At 44.5% G+C, this 15,753-nt stretch overlaps 1 protein-coding gene across 2 annotated transcripts; it reads left to right on the forward strand.

Annotated features, from left to right (window-relative positions):
* Window positions 1-6,692: 6,692 nt before the first annotated feature.
* On the forward strand, window positions 6,693-15,091 carry prpf40a (PRP40 pre-mRNA processing factor 40 homolog A). Of its 2 annotated transcripts, none has more exons than XM_037239048.1 (26): window positions 6,693-6,788; window positions 7,676-7,819; window positions 8,298-8,378; window positions 8,692-8,773; window positions 8,851-8,867; window positions 8,959-9,000; window positions 9,078-9,188; window positions 9,373-9,493; window positions 9,634-9,658; window positions 9,742-9,960; window positions 10,034-10,142; window positions 11,269-11,333; window positions 11,411-11,575; window positions 11,716-11,824; window positions 11,899-12,049; window positions 12,342-12,475; window positions 12,644-12,758; window positions 12,852-12,943; window positions 13,018-13,134; window positions 13,227-13,364; window positions 13,562-13,657; window positions 13,736-13,822; window positions 13,886-13,976; window positions 14,048-14,109; window positions 14,218-14,370; window positions 14,587-15,091. In XM_037239048.1, the coding sequence occupies exons 1-26, from the start codon at window positions 6,786-6,788 to the stop codon at window positions 14,674-14,676; spliced, it is 2,619 nt and encodes an 872-aa protein (XP_037094943.1). In that variant the 5' UTR covers window positions 6,693-6,785; the 3' UTR covers window positions 14,677-15,091. The 2 variants fall into 2 exon arrangements, with proteins under 2 accessions (XP_037094943.1, XP_037094945.1); XM_037239050.1 differs by having other exon boundaries at window positions 8,755-8,773.
* The last annotated feature ends 662 nt before the right edge of the window (window positions 15,092-15,753 follow it).

The raw sequence follows: 15,753 nt of genomic DNA on the forward strand, positions 1-15,753 counted from the left end.
CGTTATATGGGCCTGTGGAATATTTCGAAGTGCAAGCGCCGTCAGCTGCGCGCACCCATTGTTGACAAAGGACGATCGATGGATTTAATGATTTGGAGTGACACAGATGGTTTTATTAACGTGTTATTTATGTAATAGTTTTTTGAATAACTCTGAATGTTACGTCAGGGCCGTTCTCAGCTCTTCGTTTGTGTTTATGTCACGTTAGCATACCTATCGTTTAGCCTGTTGTTGCTCGTTCATGACTGTTCTTGGTGTTGGATTTTGTCGAATAAATGGCCCCCCAAAATGCAACTTATACTCCGGAGCGACTTATATATGGGTTTTTTTCACTTTTTTGGGCATTTTATGGCTGATGCGACTTGTACTCCGGAGCGACTTATAGTCCGAAAATTACGGTAAATATTTAAAAATGAAATATTGAAATCAAATAAAATATTTAACAACAAAAATTATGGTAATATATATTGCAAACAATATCTATTTTTTTAAAGTGAAAACAATTAGAAATTTTGGAATTGCCATATGAATTTGACGCACAATTTGTCTTCGCGGGCCACCTAAAATGACGTGGCGGGCTGTATCTGGCCCTCGGGCCTTGACTTTGACACCCCCCAGACATTCATCCAATTCATCAAATTGTATTGATATCACACTTTTCATCTTCCAAAAATGCCATGCAAATGTTTTCTTGACATTACTCGCATCACCCCGAATGTTTTATCTGCGGCACACAGTTGGGCAGACGCCATTTTTCCAGCCAATCTCATTTCGGGGCGACCCTCCGTATGCGTCATCCCTCAGACGGCCTGATAGTCTGCCCTGTCACGCAGCAGACTGACATTCCATTAAAAGAGCATGGGCCGCTTGTTTCCTCACGACATTCATCCCTTTCGGCCTCACTTCATTGCATCCAGACGGGAGAACTTTGGCTTGCCGTTGATAGGAATTGATAAACATCTCCTCCGGGAGCTGTCGTGCTCTCGGGGTGTCTGTGATTTGGAGAAGATCAGCTGCAGAGAGGCTGTTAAATGTAAAATACTTTACTTTGTCACTCACTCTAATGTGATCCCGGAGATTGCCAAAAGGCTTCTTACTCTCTGGCATAAAATATCGCTTATGCTCGTGTAATGATGCCTCTCAATCACTGAACACACACAAAACATCAGTCGCCGCTTTGTTGTGTGAAATGAAGGTGAGAATAATCCGTGAAGATTCCAAACATCGAGGATGAAAAAAGATTAAATAGACCGTACGTTCGCTGAGCATTGAGACGCTATCACTGCTGTTTGTGTCTTGGCCACAAGAGGGCACTATTATACCTACCGAAATACGATGTTAAGATGATGAAACAGAAGTTGATTTCCGCTAAAATGCTATAATTTGCTCTTCTTCACAGAGGATGAAGAATGTATGTGTCGGCGTATTGTTTTGTTTTCCGTCGCATCCGGATCTCGCTCGCCCACCCCCGCTGTGCACAACAATCTGTCTGTCTTCACCGGAGATTATGTGGCAAGAACATCCGCTTCTTAATAGAGCAATCACTTTCACTTTCTTAGGAGCCATACTGAGGGCTAAATTACAACAAAATATCAAAGACACCTACCCGAAATGACGTCGACGTTGTGTGAGAGATAGCACAAAAAAAAGTTGGTTTGTGATCCCAAATGATATTTAAAGCGATTTGTTAGTTCTTAATTGCTATTTAGTGCAATACTACTATAGCACACTGAGCTCCACATCAAAAAAACATGACGATTTTTTTTTTTTTTGTTGGTCGGCTGTACCGAATTAATTGGTGACAGACGCATCACACCCTACTCAGAAAAAGTTTTCATTCTCCATCTTTTCTCCCCCTCCTCGTTCGTGCCCATGATGGGAGAAAATGAGAGGCCGTGATATCATTCTCCATTACATTTTGTCACCAATTTTCAAGCAAAAAAGATCCCATAGGCGGTGCACTGTAAAAACTCCCAAAGTCCATTTCCTTCACACGGCACTCTGGTACATTGCATATTAAAAGCACTCCACGGCGTGCATTATGCAACCCCATGTGAGAGTTGCGTGTTCATTAAAACATGAGATCCCAACAGCCGTGTGACATCGTCGTCATCAGATTCAGAACATGCCGTACGTGCCGAACACTTTTTTTGTTTTTTTCTTTTTTCGCAGCTTATCTCTCGCCAGTACTGTCACTAAGCGAGCGTAATCTGCGGCTTTTAAAGCCAAGATTACTTTGAAACAGTTTGCTCGGGAGCCCATTTAAAGGCATCTGATTGGAGTCGGTATCCTCAAGTAACAACACAGCTCCTTCCTCGCAAAGGAAGGGAAAAATACACACATGTTGCTATTCTTGCCCGTGACCCTTGTGAGGATAAGCGTTTCGGGTAATGGATGGTTACTGCTATTCTTCTTCTCTGCTAATGACGAGGCAGCAGTCAATCAACGATTATTTGTGTGCGGGTAATAACCATCCTGTCAGTCAGACAGCGGAGCCTATTTGAGGTCCATGTACTTTTTGTTCTCAATAGTAAGACAACTTCAGCATACAAGTAGATAAGGTGCAAAAGTTAGCATTAGCAGCATGCTAACGTCAAGAGTTTTGCCCCTTCACTACTATTTTCCCGTGTAAACAATTAGAAAAAAATCGTGTTGTTTTGAAATGGATGAACATCAGGTGCGGAATGGGAGCGAATCCCACAGGAGCAAAGTGTGGCCACTCTGCTGTGAAATAAGGAAACTTGCCGAGTCCCCAAACACCGCACTCCAAATCGACACGCAGTGTCGGACGTGGCTTAAGCGAGGGGACGTGAAAACGCCTGGCACATCTGGCAACTGTAATTAGACACGGAAGGCTACACAGCAGATTGTATTTTTTTTTTTTAACTTCTGTCATACGCACTCGAGTGGATCATTTCATCCCAGTGAGGGAAACGTACACAAGTACCGTATTTTTCGGACTAAAAGTCGCTCCGGAATATAGGTCGCATTAGCCATAAAATGCACAATAACGTGAAAAAAAACAGATATGTCGCTCCAGAGTATAAGTCGCATTTTGGGGGAAATTTATTCGACAAAATCCAACACCAAGAACAGACATGAACGAGCAACAACAGGCTAAACGATTGGTATGCTAACGTGACATAAACACAAACGAAGAGCTGAGAACGGGCCTGACGTAACATTCAGAGTTATTCAAATAACTATTACAGAAATAACATGTTTATAAAACCATCTGTGTCACTCCAATTCATTAAATCCTTCAAACTCTTCGTCTTCCGTGTCACTTACAAACAAAGCCGCTAATGATGCCGGTAGTACGTGGGGCCCTTCGTCATCTTCGTCATCCCGTGATCGAATCTTTGTCCTTTTTATAAACAACCGCCGCGCCGCGCCGCGCTGCTGACATCACTTGAAATCCAAATTACAGTAATCCCTTGCTACATCGCGGTTCCACTTTTTTTTTTTTTTTTGAAAATATTTGAAAAAATTCACATATAAGTCGCTCCTCAGTATAAGTTGCCCCCCCCCTCCCAAATTATGAAAAAAAAACGCGATTTATAGTCCGAAAATTACGGTATTTGTACAGTGGGAGTACGGATGTGTTCGGCGAGGCAGGCCTGCTAACCACGAGGTCACCGCGCCGTCTGTGTACGAAACTCATTTCCGATGAGGGGACTGAATATATAACTGGCTATAGATGGCGTATGTCATTTGGACTTTCCTAATGTATTTCCAGTTCTGTCCCTGATTCCAATTTGAAAGCTGCCGCGAGCCTCCCGTCGAGTCAGGCAGCCGACCGGCCTTGTTGCCTTACTGATGGCGCATTATGATAGTCATTTCTCGGAATGCACCTGCTCCCAATCCGTAATAAGCACGAGGCGTGCGCACGCACGAGCCAAGTCATAATGAAAAAGAACCAAATGAAAACTTCTTGAGAGCAAGCTTGAGCCGATCGTCACAAAATAACAATAAGACATTTATTAACTTGATTGTCACGCGGGGTGTTTTAGTTCAAGCCGAGCCTCGTCTGAAATTGAACACGAGTTGTTGTTGGGAAAAGTCTTCCAAGCTTTAAGGCAAATGTTTGTTTTGCTGCCGTGTGCTGCATATTGAATGAAAGCACTTAGGTATTGGGACGCCATATATATTTAAAGGCCTTTGATGAATGACTTGAATATTAATATTCATTAGGATGGTGCACACCAACACTGCTGAAAAGCTCCCACACAATTAGTGTAATTTTCCGCTCATGTGCACACCTAAAACACGCACACACCTACATGCGCCACTGAAATTTTTTCACACAGTCAATTTTGTTCATTTCAAATAAGAGACGTGCAATATCGTTTTTGTTTTTACACCGAAACCAGTACGAGTAGTTAGTCTTGAGTACTCAGCCGATATCGTGTAGCACATACACACACACAAATTACTCTCACGTTCATTTTCTCATTTGACTTTTTTTTTTGGGTCGTGTGGCAATGCAAGCAAATGAGTGACGCATAGCTGCGTGAAACGTAACGCTTCCTCCGTCTTGCGCTGATGGCGACAGCACGTCAACAGAAGCCTGACCAATTCATTTTGTGACAACGTGTTCCACGAGAAAAACTCATTGGGCCGACGACAAGCGGGACAATCAGACAAGACGTACCCTGCCGACCGTGACTTATCTCCCAACACTACCATTCATCGTGTGTCTGACATTTATTTTTGACATTCAGCAGACAACAAGCATGTTTCCCGGTCATATTCATCTAGGGAAGCCTGACAAAACACGGATGAGCTTACATAAACATAACCCGAAAGAGTCTAAAAAAGCAGAATTAACCCATTCTTGACTACAATTAGTTGGTAAATATACTGTGAGTGTTTACTTGACATCATTTACAATGAATCAACAAACTGAAACAAATTGTTTCACAAGATAAATGAATATAAAAAACAAAAATCAATACTGTACATTTGAACGAACCAAAATGACAAATCGAAATAATGGCAACTTGTCGCCCCCATGGGTCATAATTTGCCCACTAAATAAATATTTATCAGTCCAAATGAACAGATTGCAGGACTGACATTTTCTAGCACCAACGTTGTCTCATCAGACCAAAGTGCTCCTCATTTCCTTGGAGCGGGTCATGAAAGGAATGTGTATCGTTGATGGTTACGGTGAACGTGCTTGACAGGAAGCCGATGGTTAGATGAGAGAAGAGTGCCCCCAAGGCAGGTCAGCCGCGCCGGGCTCCCAGCGAGGGGGTCGTGCAGGGAGGCACGACCCAAAAGGACTGCGGGCGGGGCAACATTGACAAGCTCATACACTGCCGATCAATCTGGCACACTGCAATCAAGCGCTGCACGGGCAAAAGTGTACTAGGATAGGAAACAGAAATAGAACACCAAGGCCTTGACGTGCAGACGTAACTTCGTGTTGATCGCGCTTTATCGACTCGTGTCGATGTTCTTTTATGTTTTGTAACAATTGAAATCGATGCAAATCGGAAGAATGCACTTGAGTTCAACATACAGCGAGAAGCGTTAGCATAGCGTCAATACATTGCCACAGTCCAAATGATGATTGATTGATTGCTGTTGTGTGTATATTGTGCTCATACTGTATTATGAATCTTTTAAAAACTATAGCTCACGTCAGTCCTTATACGATCGCAACAAACAACAATCCTTTTATGCCGATATTATTGTGTATAATTAGCCATGATGAAAATAAATGTCAGTCAGTTTGAATGTATCATAAAGTCCAGTACTACTGAATGCTATTTTTTTGTTTCCTTTCACCATTTTTTGTTGGTGATGTTTTTGCGGAGGATGGAACAGATTAATATCGCTACTTAGGTGGGCCAGGTTAAAGAACAGAGTGATCACACACTTTTCTCACAGCTGATCTATTGAATCCGGACTCCATAATGCAGAGTTTATGAGCAGAATTGCCTTTACCTGAGGTAACAAAGTAATGGAGCTCGTTTTTCTTGTGCTAGGAAAGTGGCGGCGAAATTGCCCACTACCTAATTTCCTTCTATCATAGGAAATCACTCCAGCGACATACGGCTGGGAGAGTTGCTTCACAATCTTCAGTAATTGGGAAATTGCTGCCAGTCCTCCAAATGAACCCCAATACACCAAAGTCATTTTGCTTTGTCTGAAAACCATCCACTCCCTCCTGCCTTTTAAATCAGCACCTGTGGGTGCGCCACCAATAACGCTGACACATTTCACCAAGCTCTTGCGGTATTTTATGAGGATGATTCAAGATTAATAATTCATTATTATCACACACTTAAACAGGGGGAGGACAAATGTACACTTTTTAAAGAATGAAGGAAGAGAGGGAGGAAAATGGAAAGTGGGAAAGAAGGGTGTATTAAAGGAAGAATGAAGAACTCAAAGAAAGGGTAGTATTGGGAGGAAAGAAAGGAGGGAAGGTGACAAGGATGTTGTGGAGGAAAAGGAAGAAAACAAGGATGCATAAAAAGATGGTAGAAAGGAAACGGATGGAAATAGAAATGACATGAAAACAAAAGAAGAAAAAAAGGAAGGGAGAGTGGAGGATAGGTAGCAAGAAATGTTTTAAAAGAAGGAGAGGAATGGTACAAAACAAAGATAGTCTAATCAAAATCAGAAGTATGCGCAGTTTTGCGCAATAATGACGCAGAATGATGCTCTCAATTGTTTACCTTTGACCTTTCAGCATTGACGGAGTTGAGCCAATCGCGTGGCTCGTTGTTGCGACGCGCTTTCCCGTGTCTCGGAGCTCCCCTCTGATCAACATGGTGAGTCTAGCACCATTCAAAACAATTTACCGCCTACAACATAATAAGAAAAAGTTAGGCTCGACGTTTTGCTCGCTGTTGCTTATTTTTAAGCAAGGGAGTGTGTTTTTATCCTCATTGTGCCAAAATTAATATTCTGGATACTTCGAAAATGCGGATTAGCTTCTCGGGTTAGCATCTTGCTAACGTCGCCGCACACACTGGCCCGAAAGGCTTGGTTAAATCCTGAAAAGTGGTCTTAATCCGACTTCGTTCTGTTCAGAATTCTTCATACTATTTGCAACGGTCAATTTTATCAATGGAACACTTTACATTATAACGAAGATGTATTAATAATACGTGGCGTGGTCTGGATCGTCCAAGAAAGCTACGATTCCATGGGTCACCACACACATACACACACTCTGATGCCGGAGTTTATTGTACCTCGTCGGAATTATTGATTTCATGCGGAGTTATCAACAGTATTCCTACGCCCATGAGCCTTTGATGGCTTCCGATAGAGTAGGATTTAACTGATCTGAGAAGAGGTTTAGAAAACCGTTCAAAAACGAAACTCATTTGTAACCAATTGATTGAACCAGCATGTGGTGTTTCCCTCTCTCTTCATTGGAGGCCAATAATGACTAGAGCCAAGCCTTACTTTATCCATGTGTAGTAGCCTCAGTAACCCCTTTTTTGGGCGGTGTGGCTCAGTGATAGAGTGTTCGCCGCTCAACTCTAAGGTAGTGAGATCAATCCTCAACCCAGGTGACCGTGTCAAAGTGACCTCGAGCAAGACACGAGACCCCAATTTGTTCCCAGTGTGGACCTGGCAGTGCCTTGCATGGGAGCAGCAGAAGCCAATCTTTGTGACATCTATTCATTTCCACTATGGTTCTTTCTAGATGGGACCACCTGGAATACCACCTCATTTCCCTCCCATGGGGATGCCCCCGATGGGGCAACGACCGCCCAGCATGACCCCCATGCCGCCTGGTATTATGCCACCCGGTATGCTGCCATCAATGTCAGCGCCTCCTATGGGACAGGTCAGTCTAGGTTTAGTTGAGCCTTACTGGCACTAGCCAAACAATACTCCCCCCCCCACACCCCCCAAATTCACTTGGACAGGTTACACGAGCGGTGGAAAATGTTGTAAAATGATTTATTTTGGTCTCACTTTTTTTCTGCGTAAAACCTGCCATTGGACTTTTTTATATCCACTAGACTGGATGCTTGCTGCAGTACAGGGTTTGAGAATTGCGTTATTTCTGGTGTGGAGTTTGTCACCTCGTGCGAGCATCTGCAATCCAGACTCGTGTAATGAAAAGTTTGAACAAGTTGTGTACTGCATGGCGACGCGTTCACAGATCGGAGGCAGTGTCATCGCACCATTAACTCACTTGGCACAGGCGCTCTCACCCATCCCCCCCCCCCCCCCCCTTCCCGTGTCAGCACAGAGCTTTAAGGCCCGGATCTCGAGACTGAAAATGCCAGATGAATATTTCATCCTGTTTCTTTTCACAGATTCAAGGTATGATGCCACCCATGATGGGGATGATGCTGCCTCCTCGCCTGCCAGCTGCAACCGTGCAGCCAACTGGGCCGGTAACGCTTGTCTCTCCTCCGCCTTTCATCATCAGCACGCTGTCTCACATTCTCGCGTTTCATGTAGACATGCAAAGCCGTTCTTGATTGGAATGACAATGAACACTTTTATTTGCCACTTTTGTTCAGCTGTGAATCACTTTTAATTGAACAAGTAATGTATTTTAATATCCTGGTTGTGAGTGCGAACGAGCATCTTCAGCCAAGCATTAATCAACTCAATTGTGTTGGGATGCGTTGCCCTAATAAGCAACACAATTGCGTTTATTGAACAATAATTCCGTTGGACGTTGTCATCATTCATCCTTTCCAGACAGCTGCTGTAGTTGACATATTGAACAAAGAGTTGATTAGTCCTTCTTTGTCTTCTCAACAGCCTGGCGTTGACACCCCGGGTGAGTTCTTTAACTTCACCAAAACTCTGATAGTTTATATTTGACGTCTTGCTAACTTTGTGCTTTTGCTTCAACAGCTGCGCCAGGAACCACCGTAAGTGTCTTGCAGTTGCACTGCACATATTTCAACAAGCCATAACTGCCGAGTTTTTTTAAGCGTCGCGATTTTTTTATTTTTTTTGCAGAGTACGACAAATGGATCTCCACAGGAAGAGCCGCCGAAGAAGGTTTGTGCATCGGGGCGGACTCGAAAACGGGCAACAAACTTCTGCTGTTGTATTGATGAACTTGTTTTTTGTCTTAGAAATCGCTCTGGACTGAACACAAATCACTGGATGGAAAAACCTATTACTACAACACGGAGACCAAACAGTCCACCTGGGAAAAACCGGAGGATCTAAAGTCTCCTGCAGAAGTACGCAAATGTTTTATTGATTTTAACCCCCACAGTTTACCTTAAATGTCGAGCCCATTTATTTACACCCCCACACACACACAGTTGATTGTGTATCCAAGTTGAAACAAGTTTTTCTCTCAAAGCTTTGCTTGTGGTGTGCAATGTTTACCACAAAAGAAATCTTTGTGTCTGTGTCCCTCAGCAAATGTTATCCAAATGTCCTTGGAAAGAGTACAAGTCCGACACGGGGAAGCCGTACTACTACAACTCCCAGACAAAGGAGTCACGATGGACCAAGCCCAAAGAGCTGGAGGATCTGGAAGGTATCACACATCGGCCTTCAATCGTTCTATTATGGCCTCCACAACAAAGCCTGGCGCACGAGTGAAACGCGGCGTCCCCCATCGTGTGTTGTTGAAAACAAAAGATCCTAACGGCTTTCTCCTTTTTTCCCCCATTTCAGCCATGATTAAAGCTGAGGAGAATGGGTAAGTGCTTCCCGTTTACCTTCACTTGGCACGCCACTCGTCTGTTTTTTTTAACCAGTATTAATCTTGTGATACGATTGTAGGACGACAGAAGTAGCGGCGCCTAAAGTCGCCACCGAGCCCGTGCCGCAAGTCGAAACCACACAAGTGTCTGCGGCCCCCGTCGTCGAAGCGGAGCCGGTCGAAGTCGTCCCCGAAGAGCAACCGTCTTTGGTGGCCTCACAGCACACTGCTGAGGTCAAGACCGTCGACGCACCCGTGGCTTCGACGGAGACTGCCGCCCCCGCGGAAGCCCCGGCCAGGTAGAACTCGCTTGCAGTTTGGGTGGTCGCAAATGCTCGCACGTTCTGAAGTTGACATGCTCTTCCCCTGCAGTGATGAAGCCACAAAGGAAGAACTACGTCCAGAAATTCAAAAAAAAGTTTTCAAATGGAACACCAAAGAGGAAGCCAAGCAGGCTTTCAAGGAGCTGCTGAAGGAGAAGGTAAGTGTGGCAAGACTGCTAAAAAAAAAAAGCATACACTTGGATGTTAAAATGCCAATAATAAGAAATATGCAGTGCATTCCTAGTGCACATGTTTTTTTAAGACAGCTTTTTTCTTGGTAGCCATCTAGAGAGTTGCGAGTTGTATCACAGACTACTCCAGTACTTGACACTCAGTCCCAAAAGGTCTTGCTGATATGAGCAATGCGCTGTTGATTTTTTTCAGTTTCATTAGTTTTCTACTTCCTTTTAATCAGACAAAGTGGCTCCAGTATTAAGTGCTTTAATTTCCAGTCCTTACTAAAAAGTCGTTAAAGTGACTGAGGGGAAAAAGGAAAGATTCGATTGAATGTTCTTAATGGGGGACAGCAACGGACAATTAAGTATCATTTTTTTTTATGGGATTGAGGTTAAGGGGGGCCTTCAGCTATGATGAGTGTCTTGATTTTGAAATGGCAAACGAGATGAGACTGAAGCAACAGCCTCAGTTGCTTCACTTAGTCGAAAGGATTCCAAAAGACGCTGCAACAATTCATCCCGGTGGTCGCCCGCCTGATGTGTTAATCGGCCACATCATCAGCACCACCACCCGGAGGTTGCAGCTGAGCAGCTGATTTTCACCTCCTGTTGTCAGGGGAAAGTGACTCAACACCTCGCAGCCGCGCTTGCTGCTATAATGACTTTCTACTAATTCTACTGCTCAACGCACAATTTGTAGTGTTGCCATTTTCTGGAAGATCATAATGGTAACGTCTTCCAGATTAGCTTTTATTGGGACCAAGCGAGAGTTAGCCCGACACGCTTCAGTGAGTTGCAATAAGTGCGGCAAGTGTCCGGTGCGTGGAAAACGGATGCCGCAGCTCCTCCCTGGGCGAGCGAGCGGAAAGGGCGCCTTCATAAATCCCAGCTGACACTTTTTCCCTGAATGACGGCCGCGCCACACCTCTTAAGCCCGCATCTATTAGTCATTATGAAAATGCGGCTCCTGGGGGAGTCCTGCCGCACACCGTCTGAGTCACGACTAGGAACGGCGACAATTGATTTTGTTTCGCATCCACAAAATAAACAGCATATCATTTGGACTTTTGTCATCTGTTTACGACGCTGCTTTCTCCTTGTTTTTCAGGGTGTGTCCTCCAACTCTTCATGGGAACAGGCTATGAAATTGATTATCAATGACCCCCGCTACAGGTAACACATTGTCCTATGAGAGCTTCATCAGGTGTCAACCATACCGATCTTTAATTGTATTTTTTTTGTCTCTCAAGCGCTCTCCCCAAGCTGAGCGAGAAGAAGCAAGCCTTTAACGCCTACAAGGTCCAGACGGAGAAGGAAGAAAAAGAGGAGGCCAGGATTAAATACAAAGAGTCCAAAGAAACCTTCCAGAGGTTCTTGGAGAACCATGAAAAGATGACGTCCACCACCAGATACAAGTATGTTCTCACATAAAAAATAAATCTCCCCCTCATCTGGGTGTATTGATTTGGGGTTCCCTGAATAGTCAAATGTGATGGCAAGGCATCGCCATAGCTTCCACAAAACTCTCCGACATGACCGTTCTCTGTATTTGCAGGAAAGCAGAGCAGATGTTCAACGACCTGGAGGTGTGGAGCTGCGTTCCCGAGAGAGACAGACAGGAGATCTATGAAGATGTCTTGTTTTACCTGGCCAAGAAGGAGAAGGTTTGGATCACTGTGAGGCATCTCATAAAGCGGCGCCACCCACTGACTTCCGACTGCCCTTTTGCCGCCTTCAGGAGCAAGCCAAGCAGCTGAGAAAGAGGAATTGGGAAGCCCTGAAGAACATTCTGGACAACATGGCCAACGTCACCTACCGCACCACCTGGTCAGAGGCTCAGCAGTACCTGCTTGACAATCCCACCTTTGCTGAGGATGAAGAGCTGCAAAGTATGCATTTTTCTTTCTTGAATCAACTCTCCACTGTTTGTGAAAGTAAAAAGTAAAAGTATTGCTTTGGCGCCATCTTGTGGCAGCATGGTACCGAGGCACTACAGAATGTCCATGCCAGTGGGGATGGGGGCTTTTTCACTTGGCTTCAAGGTTGTGTCCTTATCTCAATCAAGTAGTGAGATGGACCACTGTTTTTTTTTTTTAACTGTGCAAACTATTCTCAGCTATTCACCGAACAATTCAACCTATTGATGCTCACTTATGATGATCCTTTTTTTTGTCCCGGCAGACATGGACAAAGAGGACGCGCTGATCTGCTTTGAGGAGCACATCCGTGCCCTGGAGAAGGAGGAAGAGGAGGACAAGCAGAAGAGTCTTCTGAGGGAGAGGAGGCGACAGCGCAAGAACAGGGAGTCCTTTCAGGTCAGCTCCTGCTCGCTCGCAAAGTCCATCAGGTGCTGAAGTTGCTAAGGTTTTGGGGCCGCACTCTAAGTTGGCGTGTCACTAATACTTGAGTAGTCCAATGAAAATTTTGGGCCAACCAGGTGATTGTTTTTCCCCGGCCAAAACAGCTTATGCATTTTGTCACAGAAATTTCTGGATGAACTCCACGACCACGGCCAGCTTCATTCCATGTCGGCCTGGATGGAGATGTACCCCACCCTGAGCTCGGACATCCGCTTTGCCAACATGCTGGGTCAGCCAGGTAAGACGTGGACCGTCATCACACAATGTCTCCAGATGGTCCAACACAACACATCACAATGAGTAGTCCACGTTTCTCTGTGGTTTTCTACAGGCTCCACTCCTCTGGACCTTTTCAAATTCTATGTGGAAGACCTGAAGGCACGATACCACGATGAGAAGAGGATTATCAAAGACATCCTGAAGGTGGCCGCAACTCTGCACCGTGTGCTCATGACGTTGTTTTTTTTTAACTTGCGTTTCTTTTAATGCTTGGACAGGACAAGAGCTATCTGGTTGAAGTTAACACCAGCTTTGATGACTTTGGATCCGTCATCAGCTCAGACAAGAGAGCCACCACACTCGATGCCGGAAACATCAAGTTGGCTTTCAACAGTGTAAGCGCTTCTTGACTCAAATTATTGTGTGCTCGGTCAAACGGATTCATTGGGCTAGCAGGGTGAAGGTTTGATTTGACTTCTTTGCTCAGTTGCTGGAGAAGGCAGAAGCCAGGGAGCGCGAGCGTGAGAAGGAGGAGGCGAGGAAGATGAAGAGGAAAGAGGCGGCCTTTAAGACCATGCTGAAGCAGGCCACGCCCGCCCTGGAGCCAGAGGACGCGTGGGAAGCCGTGAGTGAATCTTTGGTGGATGTTTGGAAGAAACTACTATTGGCAGAAAACAAACATCCAAAAAAAGGCAGTCATTGCCTCATAGTGCTATTTTATTGAAGCCATAAAACATAAAGGCACCCAGGACATTGATATTCTTGCCTACCACCAGAAGGAGCTCTCTGAGGGTTCTCCTAATTGCATGTTGCCCTTTTCAGGTGAGGGAGAGATTCCTGAAGGAGGCGGCCTTTGAAGACATCACGCTGGAGTCGGAGAGGAAGAGGATCTTCAAGGACTTCATGCATGTTTTGGAGGTGAGTGGGAGTGCAAGAGAGAGTGGGCTGACAGTCTCAATATTCATTTGAACCAATCCCTACCTTGTCGTTTGACAGCACGAGTGCCAGCATCATCACTCCAAGACCAAGAAGCACTCCAAGAAGTCCAAGAAGCACCACAGGAAGCGATCCCGCTCTCGATCGGTCAGTCTCGGGGGTATATCTGCCAGTTGCCATTTTTATGAATATCATTCCATGTATCTTCAGGGCTCCGAGTCTGAAGAGGAGGAATACCACAAGAAGAAGAAGCGCTCGGCGTCCAAAACCCCGTCGGAGCGCTCCTCCAGTGGCGAGTCCGGTGAGTCGGGAGAACCCGTGTCCTCGCTTGTGACGCGCCCTCTCATCTTCTTTGTTCACCTTTGACCCTAGAGAGAAGCTACAAGAAATCTAAGAAGCACAAGAAGAAGGCCAAAAAGAGACGACATAAGTCTGTAAGTAATTTTAATAAGCGTTCAGTATTTTAGAAAGAAAAAAGCAGATTACATTTTAAGGTGTGTTTTCATCAAGGTGCACTAATGGGATGCTATTTTGTCCATCAGGGCTCACCTGATTCGGACGTAGCCGACAAGAAAGGACGAGACGGCAAGAGGGACAAAGACAACGATAAAGACAAAGACGGGGACAAGGCCCGAGGGAAGTCGCACTCGGACGCCAAGCACAAGTCACCAAAAGGCAAAGCCGCCAAGGAGGAGGTAAACTTTTTTTCCTCTACTCATTCGTCTGCAACATGTTGCTTATGATAGGAACAAAGTAAAACATTTTGTTCAAGGAAATGTTCATAACGATTGCTGGTGGGTATTTGCTAGTGAGAAAAAAAAATACTCCACATTAGCAGCTCCAAGCTTCCATTTTCTGCCTGGTCAAAGTGAGCTCAACAGTTTAGTGAACTTTTAAGCTTTTTTTCCCAGGGTGGCTGGGATACATCAGGAAGTGAACTGAGCGAAGGCGAACTGGAGAAAAGAAGACGAACTTTACTAGAGCAGCTGGATGCGCCGTAATGACATGTTGCATTCCTTTCAAAGGGCATAGCGCTCCCTTCAGGTTTCCGCCGGAATCTCGGACACCGAAGTTTATTTCCCAAGATGTTTGTTAATTCTGTTCAGTCATGCTTGTTCTTTTTTTTTGGGGGGGGGGGACTTTGTTTAGTAATTGTTTAGTAACTTTTTTCATCAGCTAAATTTAATTGCCAGTGCCTGCCTCTCAGCAGCTACAAAAAAAGTTGCAAAGGAAAGTCTCGATTGGATGGATGATTAGACGCTAGCTTTTAATGTAGGACTTCACGTAATAAAGATTTTAACACTTCACAATCAGCATTTTTATGACAACAAATGTAATGTCATGAAAACATTATTTCGTTAGTTCACTTCTGAAAGATGACATTTATTAAATAAAGCAAAATGTTTCAGTTTCTATTCATGGTCTTCTTTTTATTCAAAAATATATATATATATTTTTTGCCTCATATAGTGTACCTTATTGAAGTGTCCATGAGGTGTACCTAATCACAGGTCACTTCATTAGGGAAAAAACAAAGTGAAAAGTGCCACACCCGCCCTCACCTCCACCTCCTGATTGGCTGGTGGATCTGTGACGTCACACGACACTCCATTAGTTACACTGCCATTTTTAGTTGTACCTAATGACAGGCCACTTCATTCGGGAAAAATCATGGCTAAAGCTTAACTGAAAGTGAAAAGTGCCACACCTGCCCTCACCCCCACTTCGATCGGCTGGTTGATCTGTGACATCACACAGACACTCCCGTTAGGTACACCGCCATTTTCAGGTGTACCTAATAACTGCATTTTTTTGTACATATCAAGAATTTTTGTAGCCATTCTATGTAAGAAAAAAACAAGGATTCCAATTGTTTATTCGATCATTTTTATTGGAAATGTAACATCTCCTAGTTTTCAAAACAAACCACAGAAAAAGTTAATTTGCAGTGAGCGCAAAAATATCTAAAACACATTTCTGGTAATTGTAACCATGGCAGTCTTTCCAGTTCATTGGGAGGGACGTGTGTGTGTGTGTGTGTGTGTGTGTGTGTGTGTGTGTGTGTGTGTGTGTGTGTG

The sequence above is a fragment of the Syngnathus acus genome, chromosome 21 (genome assembly GCF_901709675.1).
Source record: "Syngnathus acus chromosome 21, fSynAcu1.2, whole genome shotgun sequence".
NCBI classification, from domain to species: Eukaryota; Metazoa; Chordata; class Actinopteri; order Syngnathiformes; family Syngnathidae; genus Syngnathus; species Syngnathus acus.